General features: G+C 33.0%; 1 protein-coding gene across 5 annotated transcripts in view; it reads right to left on the reverse strand.

Annotated features, from left to right (window-relative positions):
- RUNDC3B (RUN domain containing 3B) overlaps positions 1–18,880 on the reverse strand; it is a 126,481-nt gene that overhangs the window by 43,295 nt on the left and 64,306 nt on the right. For all 5 annotated transcript variants that reach the window (XM_039878197.1, XM_039878200.1, XM_039878201.1 and 2 more), the window contains 3 exons: positions 12,261–12,350; positions 10,160–10,240; positions 7,883–8,051 (listed from right to left, as the gene is read on the reverse strand). In XM_039878197.1, coding sequence (XP_039734131.1) covers positions 7,883–8,051; positions 10,160–10,240; positions 12,261–12,350 — 340 coding nt within the window. The remainder of the gene's footprint in view (positions 1–7,882; positions 8,052–10,159; positions 10,241–12,260; positions 12,351–18,880) is intronic.

Raw genomic sequence — 18,880 nt, forward strand, 5'->3', positions numbered from 1 at the left:
ATATAGTATAATTAGGTTTAGTGCTATCTATGGTTTCAGGTATCCATCAGGGGTTTTGGAATGTATCCCCTGTGGATGAGGAGGGACCACTGTCCTCCAAGTTTGGTAGGATCTTCCTCCTAAACCAAACAAGTCTGATGATTTTGGGCTGGAGGAAGGGATAGATTTTAAACTACTTAATTTGTTTAATGGTAATAGGTCCATCTATGTTGAGGAGAAATATTTTTTGGGGGGGCTTTATTGAAATATAATAGACAGATGCTCACATTTACATTGTACAATTCAATGAGTTTTTTTCAATTATAGTGGCATACAATAATATATTAATTTTAGTTATATAGCATAGTGATTAGAGATCTATGTAACTCACAAAGTGATCAACCTACTAAATCTAGTAGCACTCTTCCCCCTTACATATTTATTATAACATTTTTGACTATTTTCCTTATGCTATGCTTTATATCTCCAAGTCTATTTTGTAACTATTCATTTGTACTTCTCAATCCCTTCCTCTTTTTGCACCAGCCTCCCCAACCCCCCTCCCATCTAGTAGCCCTCAAAATACTCTCTGGACCTATGAGCTTGTTTCCATTTTTGTTGTTGTTGTTGATTGTGTTCTTTAGATTCCACATGTATGTGAAATCATGTAATATTTGTCTCTCTATATCTGACTTATTTCATTCAGCGCAATACCCTCTAGGTCCATCAAAGTCCATCTTCTTCCATCTTCTTGCTTTTAGTTTGTGTGTGCCTTTTAATCTGAAGTGAGTCTCTTGCAGGCAGCATATGTAGGGGTCTTGTTTCTCATCCATTCAGCCACTCTATCTTTTGGTTGGAGCACTTAATTCTTTTCCTTTTGAGGTACTTGTTGATAGGAATATAGTTATTACAATTCTTTATTCATGTTTTTGATACATGATTTTTCTTCTTAAAGAAGTCCCTCCAACATTTCCTGTAATACTAGCTTGGTGGTAATAAATTCCTTTAGCTTACTTTTGTCTGGGAAGCTCTTTATCTGTCCTTTAACTCTAAATGATAGCTTTGCTGGATAAAGTATTCTTGGTTGTAGATCCTGGGTTTTCAACACATTGAATATTTTTTTTTGCCAAGCCCTTCTGTCCTGCAAAGCTTCTTTTGAGAAATCAGCTGCCAGTCTCACAGGTGCTCCCTTGTAGGTAACTAACTGCTTTTCTCTTGCTGATTTTAAGATTCTCTCTTTGTATTTAACCTTTGGCATTTTAATTATAACGTGTCTTGATGTGGGGCTCTTTGGATTCCCCTTTAAGAGGCATCTGGAGCTGCCAGCTGCTGCTGCTGCAGCCTCTGTCCCACTCAGCCGCTAGAGACAGGGCAGCTATGTGTCCTTGCCCTGTCCTACCTTCTGCCATTGTATGGTGATTTCTTAGATTTCTCCCTAGTTGTATTACTTGTTCATCTAGATCCTAGGTGATTTTTCCTTGCTGTTTGCTCGTTGTTTCTGTCACAACTTTGATTTGGTTGCCAGAGGGATGGACAGAGCCTCTATCTTCTACGCCATTTTTCACCTCACCTTGAGAAGAAATATTTATATAAATTCTTCACCTAAGTTTTCTAAGGTATTGATATAAAGTTGCTAAAGTTCTATAATTATTGGGGGGTCTGCTGCATTTATAGGTATTCTGTCTATACTTGTTTTTTAATTGGTGGGGTGACACTGATCAACAAAATCCAATAAATTTCAAGTGTACAATTCAACGGTAACTCACATATATATTGCATGTGTGTTCACCACCTATAATCAGATTTATCTCCGTCACTACATATTTGACCCCTTTTACCTCTACCTTCTCCCTCCCCCACTACCCTCTGGTAACCACTGTCCATGTCCATGAGTTGCTCTTTGTCTGTCATGTTTGTTTGTTGCTTTCAGATTTATATCACACATATAAGTGATATCATTTGGTTTTCGACTCTTTCTATCTGGCTTATTTTGCTCAGCATGATTACCTTAAGTACCATCCATGTTACTGTAAATGGTAGTATTTCATCTTTTCTTATAGGTGAGTAATATTCCATTGTATATATATAGGAAACTTCAGTTGCTTCCACATCCTGGCCAGTGTGAATAATGCAGTGAACATAGGTGTGCATATATCTTTTCAGATAAATGTTTTCAAGTCTTTGGGGTAAATACCCAGTAGAGAGATTGCTAGATCATATGGTAGGTCAAGTCTTAGTTTTTTGAGGAACCTCCATACTGTTTTCCATAGTGGTTCTACCAACTTGCAGTCCCACCAGCAGTATAATAGGGTTCTTTTTTATCCACAACTTCTCCACCACTTGTTATTATTTATCCTATTGATGACAGCCATTCTAACAGGTGTGAGATGGTATCTCACTGTGGTTTTGATTTGCATTTCCCTAATAGCTAATGAAGTTGAGCATCCTGTCAGGTTTGTTGGCCACTGTATGTCTTCTTGCGAGAAGTGTCTGTTCAGTTCCTCTGCCCATTTTTTCATTGGATTGTTTGGGGTTTTTTCTGTTGCTGTTGTTGTTGAGTTGTATGAGTTCTTTGTATATTTTGGATATTAGGCCCTTATCAGAGGTCTTGCTTGCAAATATATTTTTCAATTCGGATGATTTATCTTTTGCTGTGCAGAAGCTTTTTAGTTTGATATAGTCCCATCCATTTATTTTTGCTTTTACTTCCCTTGCCTTTGAGGTCAAATTTATAAAATCTTCTCCAAATTCAAGGTCCTTGCAGTTTGTACCTATGTTTTCTTCTATGCAATCTACTGTTTCAGGTCTTAGATTCAGGTCCTTAATCCATTTTGGTGTGTGGTGATAGACAACAGTCTAGTTTCATTCTTTTGCAGGTGACTTTCTAGTTTTCAAGAATCATTTATTGAAGGGGCTTTTCTTTCTCTACTGTATGTTTTTGGCTTGTCGAAAATTATTTGCCCATATAAATATGGGTTTACTTCTGGACTGTCAGTTCTGTGAGTCTGTTTCAGACATTGGTTCATGTGTCTGTTTTTCTGCCAATATCATGCTGTTCTGATTACTGTTACTTTGTGGTATAATCTGAAGTCGGGCAGAGTGATGCCTCCAGCCTCGTTTTTTCTCAGGATGCCTTTGGTGATTCGGGGTCTTCTGTGCTTCCATACAAATGTGATGATTTTTTTGTTCTATTTCTTTTAAAAATACTAATGAGATTTTGATGGGGATTGCATTAAATCTGAGTAATGCTTTAGGTTATAAGGTCATTTTAAATGTTGATTCTTCCAATCCAAGAACATGGAATATCTTTCCATTTCTTTGTGTCCTCTTCGATTCTTTCAATAGAGTCTTATTGTTTTCATTATAAAGGTCCTTCACATGTTTCATTAGATTTATTCCTAGGTATTTTATTCTTTTTGTTGCAATTGCAAAAGGAATTTTTTTTCATTTCTTTTTCTGACAGTTCATTATTAGAATATAGGTATGCTATAGATTTTTGAATATTGATTTTGTATCCTGAATCTCTACTGTATTTATTATTTCCAGTAGTGTTCTTGTGGAGTCATTAGGGTTTTCTACATAGAGAATCATGTCATCTGCAAATAGTGACCGTTCGACTTCTTCATTTCCAATGTGAATGCCTTTTATTTCTTTCTCTTGCCTGACTGCACTTGTTCAGACCTCCAAGATTATACTGAATAACAGTGGTGATAGCAGACTGCCTTGTCTTGTTACTGATCTTAGAGGAAGGAAAGGTTTTAAGTTTTTCACCATTAAATATAATGTTGGCTGAGGGTTTGTCATATACGTCCTTTACTATGTTGAGGTACTTCAATATCTGTTGTGTTTTGATCATAAATAGATGCTGTATCTTGTCAAAGGCTTTTTCTACATCTATTGATAATGATCATATGATTTTCAATTTGTTAATGTGGTGTATCATATTAATTGATTTGCAAATATTAAACCAACCTTGCATCCAAGGAATAAATCCAATTCGATCATGGTGTATGGTCTTTTTAATGTATTGCTGAATTTAGTTTGCTAATGTTTTGTTGAGTATTTTTGTATCTGTGTTCATGAGAGATACTGGTCTGTAGTTTTTTGTGTGTGCTATCTTTACCAGGTTTTGGTATCAGGGAAATATTGGCCTCATAAGATGAATTAGGAAGTATTGCCTCCTCTTTGATTTTTTGGAAGAGTTGAAAACAGGTATTAAATCTTCTTTAAATGTTTCATAGAATTCACTGGTGAAGCCATTTGGTCCTGGACTTTTACTTTTTGGTAGGTTTTTGATGATTATTTCAATGTCCATACTGCTGATTGGTCTATTTAGATTATACAAGTCTTCAGGATTTAGTCTAGGAAGATTGTCTATTTCTTAGAACTTGTCCATTTCTTCTAGGTTATTAAACTTGGTGAGTTCAGTCCATTTACATTGAGGGTGATTATCGAAATATGAGGTCTTCTTATAGCCATTTTATCTTTCGCTTTCTGGTAGCTCAGTGTTTCCATTGTTTCCTTGTCCTTGTGTTTCTGTTTTCTTTATTTTGGTTGGCTTTTGTGGGTTTTCCCTCTGGTCCTTCTTGTTTTATGTTATATACTTTGGTTCTAAATCTGCTGTGTGTGGTCACCATTACAAATATGTAAAGGATAGTTATATATACATAGTTGTCCCTTTTCTTCTGTGCATGCCTTATCTCCATTCCCCTTTGCAAATTTGGATCTTTGAATCCTCCCCTTTTCAGTCGTTGTTGTCTCAACTTGTTTCTATGTATGCTGAATGTTCATTACTATCTTGCTATAGCAAATCTCTTCTTATTTTTAAGCTTATAATGCCCTGTTCCTAGTAAGGGTTGCACGCATCTGCTTTTATCTGCCTGCTAGTCACCTTACTACTAATTATGTTTTTTTTTTTTTTTTTGTCATTTTGTTTTAGGTGAGCTAACCCCTTTTAGTATTTCCTGTAATGCAGGTGTCAGAGAATGCCCTCAATTTTTCTATGTCTGGAAGGTCTTTCTTTCTCCTTCATATCTAAAGGAGAACTTAGCTAGATACATTATTCTTGGCTAGTGGTTTCTTTCATTCAATAGTTGAATATTTGATTCCACTTCTTTCTGGTTTGTAAGGTTTGTGCTGAGAAATCTGATGATAATCTAATGGGTTTTCCTTTATAGGTTACCGCCTTCTTTTCCCTGGCTGCCCTGAAAATTTTGTCTTTGTCGTTGATTTTTGATAATTTTAATACAATATGTCTTGGTGAAGGCCTTTTTGGGTTGAGATAATTGGGTGTTCTGTTGACTTCTTGAATTCCGAGCTCTAGCTCATTCCTTAGATTTGAGAAATTATCATCAACTATTTGTCTGAAAATGTTTTCTAGTCCCCGCTCTTCTTCCTTCCCTTCGAGAATTCCCATTATTCTTATGTTTCCTCTCCTGAGGGTATCAGCGAGTTCTTGTATTTTTATTTCATTATTTTTTATTCTTCAGTTTCTGCTTCTTCCTTCTGATTTATTTCTAGATTTCTTTCTTTGATATCACTGATCCTTTCCTCCATTTGGTCAACTCTATTTCCCAAGCTTGTTATTTCAGTTTTCAACTTTTACAGTGTGTTCTTTATCTCCAGAAGGTGTATTCGGTTCTTTTTTAGGGTTTCAATATCCTTGCTAAAAAATTCATTCTGCTCATCTAGTTGTTTTTCAATTCTTGAAATTGTTGATTTGATTTGTTTCAGATCTCACTGAGTTTTTTCGGTAGTACCATCCTGAATTCTCTGTCACTTAAGTTGTATATTTCTATGTCTGGAAGCCTATTTTCTGGAGATTTTTCTCTTTCTTTCTGAGATGCCTTGTCATTTTGGTTGTTCATGGTGTTTAATGGACTATTTCTCCACCTGGGCATTAACGGAAGTGTGTACTGCTTTTTTTTTTCCCCAGAAAGATTTATTATATAATGGTCCCTAGCCTGTTGCAAAGAAGGTGTTTTTCTTTTGGTTTCCAGTAGGTGGCATCTAAGCTTCTTGGATCTCTGCTGTATATAAAGTCTTAATAATGTCTTTTTCTTCCTGAAAGATGTTTAATTGTGCTCGCTACCCTCAGTCTCAGTTTCTGTCAGTGTTAGCGACAGTTTCGGTAGCGTTTGCTCAGATTCCCCTGAAGTTCTCCGGCATTCCTTCTTGGACAGTATGGGGGGGAGGGGCCCTCTGGAATGGGGGATGGATGCTGTGGCTCAGCCTTGGTTTTGCAACCATGGCTGGTAAAATACAACTGTTGTTTTTCTGCTGTCCCCGCTTTTCTGCCATCCTCGTTTCTCTACCTTCTGCCCTGATGACTGGGCACTGCGGCCTGCTGCATGGAGCTCACAGATTTCCCAGGCAAGGCTGCTCCTTCTCCTCTCCCCCTCCTCCTACAGGGAACTCTGGTGGCTGCGAGAGGCAGCTTCTTCATTCTCCCAGTCCACTGCTGGACACCTGGGTTCTGACCTGCGGTAGCTCTTATGAGCAGATCCTATGCTCGGATGTGCTGGTGTGCAGTTTGGGTGTTTTTCGTTGAGTTTTAGATGTTCAGCTTATTGTTGTTTCAAGGGGACGTCTCTCACTCCACCATGTTTTTCTGCACTCAGAAGCTTTAAATTGGCCATGATGAGACTATTTACCCACAGAGAATCAGCAAATACTACAAATCAGGGCTCCTCTATTTCCTCTGAGAAAGCCAGTTGTTCAATGTATTTTAGAACACCAATTCTACCCCTTGTTGGTCATTATTATAGTTGTTGTTATTTAATGTAGTCAAGGTTTATTTACCAATTTCTGTGCTTACTCTGCCATTTTGCATATCACTCCAGCCTTCTAGGTCCAGTTTCCATCTTGAATGATAGTGGGCCTAGATCTGCTGTCCCCCTGTTGGTATTAAAATGCAAGTATCTAGCTTAAGGGAATAGGTCCTCACCCCCAGCCCAGGGGGCTGCAGTGGCTTTAAGTCATGACTTATTCCTCTTGTTTTTAGGTCTTTCTAGGTTTCTGGTCCTTAGCAAGCTCCTATTCTTTGAGAGAGCAGCTCCGCATGAAGTGCTTTTAAAACAGTATTCTACTCAGCATTTTTAGATTTTACAATGTAAAGGCTTTCAGATTATCTTAGTCTGACATCATCTTGGTACGAGAAATCTTCTTTAATAGAGTATTCAAGTTTTCTTCCTACAGATCATGCACATTTTTATAGCTATTATAAATGGGATCTTTTTCTTTATATTTTCTAACCAGTAGCTGTTTGTCTACAGGAAATCTATTCATATTTGTAAACTGACTTTGTAAGCATTTTCCTCACTGTTTATTTGTTCTAATATTTCTATCACACATTCCATCAGGCTTTCCTGTATAGATCATCTAAGAATAATGACAATTTGAAAGGTAGAAAAGAAAATAGATAATGTAGCAAAAAAGATGAAGTTACAACTCCTTGAGAAAATGGAGTTTATTTTTCTTTTTCTTATATACTCTTCTTTGCCTAATGCAGTGCATAACACAGAAGAGCTGTTAAAATAACTAATTAAAAAAGAACAAACAAGATGTACATGGAATTTGATTTAGGCAATTACTGAGTTTTCGCAAACCAAATGATCTTTTATGAAATTAATCATAAGAACTAAAATCTCAAACATATAAATGAAACTGTATACAGAAGTATAAGTGGCTTATTTTCACATGAAAACGTTAGAAAAAGATTAACAACAAAAAAAAACACCTTTCCTAAAACTTTGCCTGGTTTTTAATTAACAGGAAGACAATTCAAGAACAGAAAGGAAGGAGCAAGGGGCAAATATTTTCATTCAGTCAGATCTTTTGGCAGTAACAGTCTGAAGGCAATAACTAGAACCAAATTAAATGATTTTTGACAATTGATAAATACCTTCTGTTCCAGAGTTAGTTGATACTTTTGTTTAACTCGCTTACACTTGTTGAACCAACTATTCTCATCCATAATAAAAGGAGGCCCGACATTCTCTGGAGTGCTGCTTTCACTACCACTGCTCCCCAACGTCCTCAGCTCTTCCTCATCACTGCTGATACTATCAGAACTGAGAAGATTAAATTTTAAAAAGAAACGAAGTTAATAATATGTTCCACTTTAAGAAATATTTCTGTATTTGTAAGCTACTGGTGAGCAAATTCTAAAATATTTAGCACCAAATATATAATTATATTTAAAAGACTTTAGCATTAAATATAATATTATAACGATTTTAGCTTTCTGAAAAATCATCTTGTATTTTCTAATTTTTCCATAATGAATATGTATATTACTTTTTAAAAATATTTAAACAGTAATTTAGGGAGGGATAGACTCAAGGTTTCTTAAAATTAGGAACCTAATAGAGTTTTAAAAAATGTGTCTGATATAGGTATATTTGAGTGTAAGCAATTCCACTTTTAAAATATTGGTTTAGGACAATTAGGATAGTTTTAATTTTTCTAAAAAGAAAAACTCCATGGTCAGTAATGCTAACTGCTTTGTGACTAGGTTGAATTGGTACTTCTCATCTCATTTTAATATCCTTCATATCCTTTAGTATATAAAGGAGAGGAAGCTATACATATATGTTTAGATTAGCGCATTAAAAAAGGAGGAAATTGCATAAAAATTCAGACAAAAAGTGGTTCACCAGTTGAGGACACAGAGTATATATATATGTCATTATATGTTCAATCTCAGGGCACCAGTTAAGAAGGTTCCATTATTGCATCTTTTAAAAATCTTGTAATAATTACTACAGCCTCTCATGTAAATAAGGGATAAAATTAGTATTCACATTTATCTTTATATATTTGATTTAGGTCATTTCCTAAATCACTAAAAATAGTCTTTCCATCTACATGTTGATGACCAAACTCCTATCTCCAGCTATTATGTTGCTCTTCAGTTTTAGATTTGTTGCTCACTTTGCACAAATTACTTGTTTGACTATGGACAAGTTACTTGACCTCTTTGTGTTTCAGCTTTCTCATTTGTAAAATAAGGATAGCTATCTCACAGGCTTTTGAGGATTAAAGAGTTAATAAAACACTTAGAACAATGCCTGATATAGAATAAGCATTCAACAAATATTACTATTATTTTTACTAGTATTCTTTTGAACTATTCATTATCTTCACAAAATGTCCTATGATCCAACATGTCCCAAACAGTATAATTTTATGCCTGTTCAAAACATCTTCTTGCTTTATTTCTTTTCTAGATCTAACAGTCTAGAATTATCCCTTTCCCTAAGGGATAGGGAAATCTATAGTGACTTCTTACCCTAGGTGGTGATTATCTTGGGACAGAGACTGCGTTCTTTTTCAGAAGTTCGTGAAGTTCCTGTACTCTCAACATTTATGTATCCCTAATTCCAATGAAAGTTTCTTTCTATTGGAATTAGGGATACATAAATGTTGAGATGTATACATAAATCTCAAGATGTATTTGTGGAGTACATTAGGTACTCCACAAATACATCTTGATATTATGTGTGTATCACATATATAAATATATTACTCTCTCTCTTATAGCTCTGGCCTGATCGTAACATTTTAGAAGTATATGAAGTTCATCATTCTATTCAGGAAATTAATTAATGCAAGCAGACCTTCAAAAAAACCTACAGATTTCATTTGATTCATTTCCAATGCTGATGAGATTGTGGGAAATCCATAACTCTCACACAACACTGGTAGTAGGCTAAATTGGTACAACTCTTTTATGAGGATAGACTGTAAAAGCCTAAAATTTTTCATTGTATTTACCTGAATAACTCCATAATTCACAATAGAAAACAAAAGAAAATTAATTTTCACAAATATTGTTCATTATTATTTTCTTAATAATGAAGATAAAATGGAAAATGGTCTAACAAATGAATTATAGTTTTGAAATCTTGATGGACTATCATAGAGCTATTAAGTTTATTACTATAATGGTTATAGCAATAGAAATACATGCTATTTTTTAAAAACTATACTGATGTTGAGATTACAATTTTGTAAAAAGTATATATTTACATAAATACCAAAAATGCAAGTTTATATTTTTTTAATTTCTGATGTGAAATGTTTTACAAAAAGTAATTTTAATCAGATAAAACATTGTACAATAAGACATTCAATAATAAAATAAGATTACAAAAACGTATTTCAAAATGTCACAAACCTTTGGGTAAACTTCAAATATGGTGTATAGTCTATTACAGCAGGAAAGTTGCCATCCAATCCCTCTCCTTTTAGGCAGAAGCTAAGACAACAGACAACAAATATTCCATATTAATACATAAAATCTTAAATCAAAATTAAATGTTATCAACAATCTCTCATTATAGACATTTGTTTCATCAAATTGCAGGTGAATTTTTTTATTGTAATTTCTATGGTACTTGTTACAAATGAACATCTCAATTAAGATATTCTACCTTCAATACCAGTGACAAAGGACTGTACAATACACTGTTATATAAATATATTATGCAAAAGTAATATTTACTGAGAAATCTTTCCAAACATGTTTATTTATTTCATACTATCTTAGTCTTTATTAAACCTTTTAAGATGTCACTGGAAATTTTTCAAATGAAGATTTGTTGTTCGCATTTACACACAAATTCTCAGGTGACACTCTACACTCCTAAAAAGATCTGAATAATTAGAAAATGAGGGTTTTCTAAAGTTCTGAATAGGTGAAAGGACTTGCATCTTAGACCTAAAATGAATACTAAAAATCTAAAATGCTCAGCCAATACTTTTTGAGGCCATGGCAACAAGATAGGTTAACTGACTTGCCCAAAATCATACTGTTAAGTCTCATTAAGCCAGTAAAGAAACTAGATCTCCTGGTCCCCTAATCCAGTAATCTTTGCTTTGTATAATAGTATATACAACTAGATTTTTTAAAAGTGTTTACTTTTAAGGTTACTACTATTCAAAGGAAAAATTATATCTTCTAGAAAGATAAAGGAATATTTAAAAGATATAGGTTAATCTTTCAAAGGCAAAAATTCTACTATGAACTTGTACTTTCTGGTATCTTTGGGAAGTTTGCCAATTGAAACATCTGTTCTAATATATTAATATCAAAGGTAGGTATGTTTTTTCCTAGACGAGAATCAAAGTGGCAACATTTTATATGGGCTTTCCTTCATTTACAGAAACATTACCATATCTTTAAGACATTTGCTTCCAGCTGATTATATAGTATCAAAGGGTTACAACAAACGAACAGTTCACATTCTTATCTCAGGTTTTTGTTTTTTTTTGTTTGTTTTTACCAAAAATAAAAATTATAAAGGATTTAGACAGAGCAAGCAGCATACCATATAAATAGTTAACACCTTCAGAAGAATCATAAAGACAACCTTCATATTGCATTTATCAAGTTCATCCTAAACAATTAAGCTAATTCACCTAACACTACTTTATGAACTACTAAATAGTGAACATTATAAAGTGACAAATATTTTGAAAAGGAAGTGATTTACTAGAAAAAAGGTAACCTCAGTGAAAATGTGAAGCATTAGTTTTTAATTCAAGACCTAAAAGTAGACTTTCACTTAAGTTTACTAATATTTTTGGAATTTTAAATGATATATTTCAACAAAAATATAATATTTCCTTCATTCTTATGCTTTGAGTTTTTGTTGTAGACAAACTTTTTATTTTTAGCATAATATAAATCTTGGATCAATTAAAGAAATGCAAAAAGATGCTTTCATAAATCTAAAAAAGAACTTACAATGTCCCTTTTTAGCATTTATTAGTCTGAGATCAATTCATCTTGTGGACAATAAAAGCAAGTATCAACAATATTTTTTATATTCTATATACATAACACAAGAAACACGATACCTTGTCAGGATCTTCTTTATCTAAACAGATAAGATAAATAAAACCTTTCTAGCTTTGAATCTACTTTTAGTGTATTTCTTTTCATTTTAAAGTGGTAGCTGAAAAATACTAAGAGATAAGATCCAAAACCTTCCTTCAGTGCTCCTCGAGTACATGATTTTTCTGCTTGAGGAATGTAGTCTAAGCTTTCTTTTTACCCATTTAGAGAGCAAGCCTGTCAGTTAATTCCTTAAGTTTGAGACAGTCTCTTTTCAAAAAATAAACTCATTTAGAAAACTTATGTCATTTGAAAGAAAACATAAATCAAATATCAATATCCAACTGTATACTTTTCTCGGAAAATTGAAAGAAAAAAATCCTAAGAAACTATTATAAGATAGAATAATTTAGAAATCGAACACATTTAGATTAAGTACCTGAAATCAATAGCATTGAGCCCAAGTAGCATGCCAGCAAGCATATTTGCTTCCTCACCCAAAACAATCGCTCCATCTTCATAAAATCTCCTAAAAATTGAAATAGGTGAATATATAAATATAAAAAAAAAAAAAAGACTGAAATTTCATCTAGGGAAATCACTTAGAGCCCAAACTAAAGTAGAAAGAACTAAATTTTATTTGTCAAAATAAAAACATACTAAAAAATAAATAAAAATAAATAAAAACACACTTGGATTATCCAATTCTGTAAGTATTTAGAAAAAGAAACTGTCACCATAACAAAAAAAATTATGTTTCCACCTATCTTAAAAAGAATCCCCAAACTGACTCTTTCAATGGGCCTAGACCACCTAACATTTTTCCCTAATAGTGAAACAATATAAATGTAATCTGAAAGGTGCCAAATTCATGGTCATTTATACTGGTCTATTTTCAAATGATGTAGATATTGTTCTATACATAGAACAAACACAAACATACATTCTGCTTTTCTGTAATCCAAGAGTTATTACCTAAATTAAGAAATAGGAGGATGTGATTATTAGTACTTTATGCTAACCTTTAACACTCTAATACTAATAGGGCAGATGAGCTACCAACTTGGTTGCATATGAAAAACAAAGTACAGTATTGGTATCTCTTTGACAAAATATGAATATGAATATTTTTGCAAATCCTTGTAAAGCCTTCTGTTTTGGCTGTTTTTAAAAATACAACTTTATTTTAAAATATTTAAAATAAAAATTAAGAAAAACATATCAAAAATGGGCCAAAAGTATTTTTCCACACAGAATGTAAGATCACTGAACTTACTTTTTAAAAAAATACTATGCAAAAACTAGTTTATGTTTGGTAACCAGGGTTCATTAAATTGTTATATCTATTTATATTACATATAGACAGTAAACACTAAGCTATAACACCCCATTTAGTAAATAAAATTTGTCTTGTTTTCTGTATTTGAGTTTTTAAAGGCTGAAAAAGATGTTAATGTGTCCATAATACCACCACCAATTTTGAATAGTTCACGATTTACAAATACTTTTACATACATATAATTTAATACTTGCAAAAAAGCCCATGAAGTAAATGAGGAAGGAAATGTCATTAGTTTCAAACTCACCATCAAGAAAAGAATTAGGTTAAAACAATTTTCTCAAGCTCATGTTGATGAACTGCTCAAGGAGGAAACCCAATTCTTCTTACTTTAAGTTCTATATATCTTCTATTAAACCATACTACTTCTTGTAAAACAAAAATATTTAAAGAATTTAGTATCTATTATGATTCACAAGGAATTTTAAATAAATAAAAAGTACACAGGAAAATAAGACACCACTATTTACCTTCTGACAGATGCAAGGCTGCAAACAACCATGGTAGGAAGACTAGCTTGGAATAGATGTTAGCTGTTTCCTTGGAAACACGGGAATTGCTATTATTGATTTATATAAAAAAGAAAAACTAGAACTTTCAGCTTAACAAAAACTAGTAAAATAAATGGAAGTAATTTCTATGTATTCAATTGAGGTGTTTCACAAAAAGGTAAAGATATGTAGACAACACTGAGATTTTCCTCCCTACCCCCACCCCAATGGCTAAATTGGCTGTTGAAAGAATATTTTATTGACTCCCAGAAGAACTATGTCCAATGGTTCTAAATCACCAAATTCTGTGGGACATATGCTTTAGAAAACAATTGTTTTTTGATACTGGGAACTATCCATTATTCCTAGTATTTCCCTATATAAGGTCTATTTTTTTTTTAATCTCCCCATCTTGAGCCCACCAAGTTTAAAAGTACATTCTAAGAGTCGGATCAAAACTATTCCTTGTTTTCTAATGTCAACATTGTATTAGGGACCGTTTAAGAATACCAAAAACAAACACTAATTGGTTTTAGAAATTTTATTTATGTATATATAATATTGTTTTAATAAATTTTTTTGGCGTTAGTGTTATTAAGGATTTTTAAAACTAACCAATTTAAGTGAAATGCTTGCTATATGTGAAATCAAAAATTCCACTCAAATAAAACCATACCTGAAGCATAATACTGTACAGACTTGATTAAATATAACAGTCTTTACTGCAACAGAGGGGAGAGAAGGGCAAATAGAAGAGGAAGGGCTAGTTAAGAGAATCCTCCATTGAATGCTGAACTTTTTCATTACTAGTTCTGGTAAGAAAAAAATATTTTTCAAAAGTTTGAAATAACATTAAAAATAAGTCAGTCTATAAAACAGTACTGAATTGATCTGAAAAAGATTGTATTTTAATCATTTAACCAATGACAAGTCATTCATGTGATTTAAAAAGGTAGAAGCTGTTAGGAAATTTTAACTTTTTATTTCCTTAAAATAACACATCAATAATTTTGACTGAAAATCTGATTCCTGTTATCAACACTTTCAAAGACTTCAAAAGACTGTAAGTTTTCAACCTCTTCATTTTTATCTGTAGAAAAACTGGAGCATTAATAAAGTTTGTTTATATAACCAAGGTTATGGAACAAATGAGCCAAAAGTAAAGTCTAAGATGACTAACCCAATAATAGTAAGGTATACACTAAAATAATTTCCTTTTGTTGAAAATATTTTTTGTTCTAAAGAAAATATTTTTATGAGAAGGGTCTAACCAAAACAGTGTACTGAACTGCAAAAAACATATTATAAATACTGAAAGTACCAAGGTGAAAAATATATATGACTTCCATTTAAAGATTCATATATTATAGTTATCTTTTAAAAAGTTTTATTTTTTAGAAGCAAAGGAAAATTGTGAGCAATTATTTGATATGGCTGTAAACTGAAAGAAAAGTCTCCACTTATCATTAGGTATACTTTTTCCAATTCTTTGTATATTGACAAGAAAAATATTAGAAACTATAAAAGTATTTAAAATAATACTCTAATAAGAACCATACCTTTTTCTCTTGTAACATATAATTTAACTCTAATTGAAATATGTTTCTATAATGCTATCCTTAGTGTTCATTCTGTAAGACTATTTTAAGGTTTTTCAAGTACTTCAATAACAAATATCCTTTGGGTGGGATACAAAGTAAACAACCAGTATAAACTATGTTGATATTGCACAATATCATGTTTTCAAAATTTCCTTTTTTAAAAATCATTAAAAGTGCATATTAAAAAATGTGAAACTTATCTTAACCAAAGAAAAATTTTTCTTGTTCTCTTCCCTAATTTAGTCTTTATATAAGAAACTTTGAGGAGATAAGGTTCTCTATCATGACATGCAAAACACATTACAGCATTATAAATAAATGCTATATTTTATTCAAATTCAAACTGAATCAGAATGAAAAACCAAAAAGTAAATGTCCAAAGGTCTTGCTAAGAATGTGAGATTCATTATTTATTTAATCAACAAATATAAAATAAATTCCTGCTATGTGGCAAGAACTGTTTTAGGTACTAGAGTTAAAATGGTGAAAAAGCTAAATATAGCCCCTCTCTGTGGAGCTGATAGTCTAGGAGGATAGGCAACAAACAAAAGAAAAAGATAATTAGAAATGATAAGTAGTATAAAGTAAATAGATTGCTGAGATAAAGAAAAATTGAAGGAGAACCCAGATATGAAGAAAAGCATTCTCAAGGGTTTAGCCTAAGAATTTAGAAGTCTGGTCACCTAGGGTTTTGTAGGCCAATATATAATAATTTTGACCATTTACTGAGTGCCAGGCATAGTTATAAGTGCTTTACATTAACTATCTTCTTTAACTTTACCACCCACATATTGTGCCACAGAAGTAGTATTAAGCAAGTTGCCTACGATTCCACAGCTAGAAAGTGGTGACTCCAGAAAATGTTTGCAAAGCCTGCTGGCTAACATAATGAGAAACCATTTAAATAGGAATTAACTTTATCTCTTTTTCTTTTAAGAAGATTGGCTAGAAGCTGGATGACTACTAGCAGAAGGCAAACTGGAAGCTCAGTTGGGAGGCCAAGAGAAGAGTGTAGGCTGGAGATAAGAGAGGTATGCATTACTGTAGCAGTCATGGAGATAAAGATAAATGGATATATTGAAGACAGATTTTGGAGGGAGGATTGACAAGACTTGTTAAAGGATGAGGGAGAAAGAGGAATCAAACATAAACTTTAGATTCTGACTTGATCAGCCATACAGGTAGGTAGTGAAACCATTGCTAAGAAGGGGTAAACAGAGTTGGAGTAGGGAAGAGGGGTCCAGATATCTCAACAATTATCTAGAGATTGAAACGCAGTGGATTATATAGGTGGCATTTAATGCCACAGGCAGATGAATGAAATTCTAGGAAGAGAGACAGAAAGGAAAATGAATAAAAAAAGAAGAGCAGACAATGGGGAACTAAGCCCAGAGAACACTGATACTTAGAAGTTGTGAAGAGAAAAAGAAGCCTGAGAAAGAGCAATTATAGAGGGAGAAGGCAAAGCCAAGGAGTGTTATATACAAGTTAAAGGCAAAGCGGTTTTTCAAGAAAGAGGAAGTATTCAACTGTTTTACCTGGACAATGGTGTACAATATAGACAGAGAAATGTCCATTAAATTTGATAGCTTATAGATTACTGGTATTCTTTAAAATATTATCGTTGGTGGAGTGGTGAGGGGCAGAAGGTAGATTAAAGAGAAGAGTAAGGTAAGGAAATGATGACAGTATGTATAAACATTTTTGAGAGTTTAGTAATGAAGCAGAACATGGAAATGAGTAGTAGAGGGAAATATAGGCTTAATGGAGAAGTTTTTCCTTTTAAGGTAGAAGATATCAGTGTATATTTCTATATGGGTGAGAATGGTCCAACAGTGGAAACAAGACTGAGGATGAGAGGAAAAGGTGATAACTAAAGAGGTGAATGAGGACAGGATTCAGAAGAATATGGCCTCTGATAGGAGGAGAGACATTTCAAGACAACAAAATAGCACAAAGAGAATATGGTTAAGGTGTAATTGGTGATAGGAATAACAGCATTCATTTATGATAGGTTTAATTTTCTAATGAAAGAAGATCTTTTACTAATTAATAGAAATGTATAGTTCTCTCTAAATAGCAATTTTTAAAGGACAGTTGAATGCTTATTACTCTCAGGTTTCATGTCTGTATGGAAGACCAGGAAGATTATTCTTATCTTTACTATAGAATAATGCCAAATATATCCTGAAGCTTTTTCTTACGTATTTCCAGGAATATGTAGATTTACTAACGAACAAATTTTTAAACCAAACTTATTAAAAGATCTTTCAGATATTTAATAAGCCAAAAACTATTTTTACAGACCATGCAAAAAGACAACAGTTGAATAATTACTCAAAACTTTTAAAACTGAACTACTCTAGAGACTAACTTACATTTGAGATTCTGTTTTCTCTGTAAAATAGTGGGACACTACACTTCCTTTCTTCAGTTATACAAACCTATATTAGTTATCTTTCTTATCCCAATTGTAATTCAATAAGCCTTAAATAATTATTTTTGGGGGGAGGGGGGTCAAAATATTTTATTGAGGGCCTTCGGGGGAGAGTCAAAGTACCGGGAAGACAATAAGATCCAATGTCTTCGGCCCAGCTGGGACCTCTCCAGCTTCACAGCCACCGAAAGTAAATAATTTTAAAACAGCCTTATTGATATATAGTTGCAAACCATATAATTCACCATTAAAAGTACAAGTCAATGGTTTTTAGTATATTCAGATATTTCCACTACCCCAAAAAGATACCATGTACTCATTAGCTGTCATACCCCATCTTTCCAAAATTCTCACCCCACCCAGCCCTGTCCACACAACCACTGACCTACTTTCTATCTGTATAGATTTACTTACTCTAAACATTTCATATAAATGAAATCATATACTACCTGGTCTTCTGTGACTAGTTCTTTGACAATATGTTTTCGAAATTCATCCATGTTGTAGCACATACTTCATATCTTTTTTAAAAAGTGTTTAAAAGAAGTTTATTTAAATAATGTTTGATTTGAAGGGAAAACTAGGATTCATTTCTCTTGAAGTAATTTATCCCTACTGAAAAACAGGTTGACCTACATGTAAAGACCTACATGTAAAGACCTACATGTAGCTACATACAAAAGTTATAAAACTGTCCTTTGTTTTATAATGATAAATGAAAAACACTAAAATTTTCCAATCAAACAAGGTATGCAAGGATTTATATGTTCTTTCTCTGTTAAACAGTAAAAGCAAAATAATGTACTGGAATATAAAGATAAGAGCTAAATGAGCGTGAGCACAAATAAAAGGGGCATTTTCACTGAACAAGTATTTTTCATATCCCGCCTTCATTTAATGTACAATAAAGGAATGGGGATAGGGAAAATGAAAGAACAGAGAAACCTATACTGTAGTAGTCAGGATGTGGTGGAACCAAATTGCAGTTTTCTGAAAAGGTATTTTTGGTCTGTAGGAACAGAATTCTGAAGTAAAGAAACAGGTCCCCTTTTTAGTGTGTGCCGGAACACATCAATTGTACTTTCATGTTCCATTTCCTATTGTATGTGTGGGTCTGTTTCATTAATTGGCTGCTCTTCAAATGGGAATCTGATATGTCACAATAAGCTTTCATTAAGCTGTGTATGCCTC

This window comes from Pteropus medius, unplaced genomic scaffold (assembly GCF_902729225.1).
Source record: "Pteropus medius unplaced genomic scaffold, Ma_sr-lr_union100, whole genome shotgun sequence".
Classification (NCBI taxonomy): Eukaryota; Metazoa; Chordata; class Mammalia; order Chiroptera; family Pteropodidae; genus Pteropus; species Pteropus medius.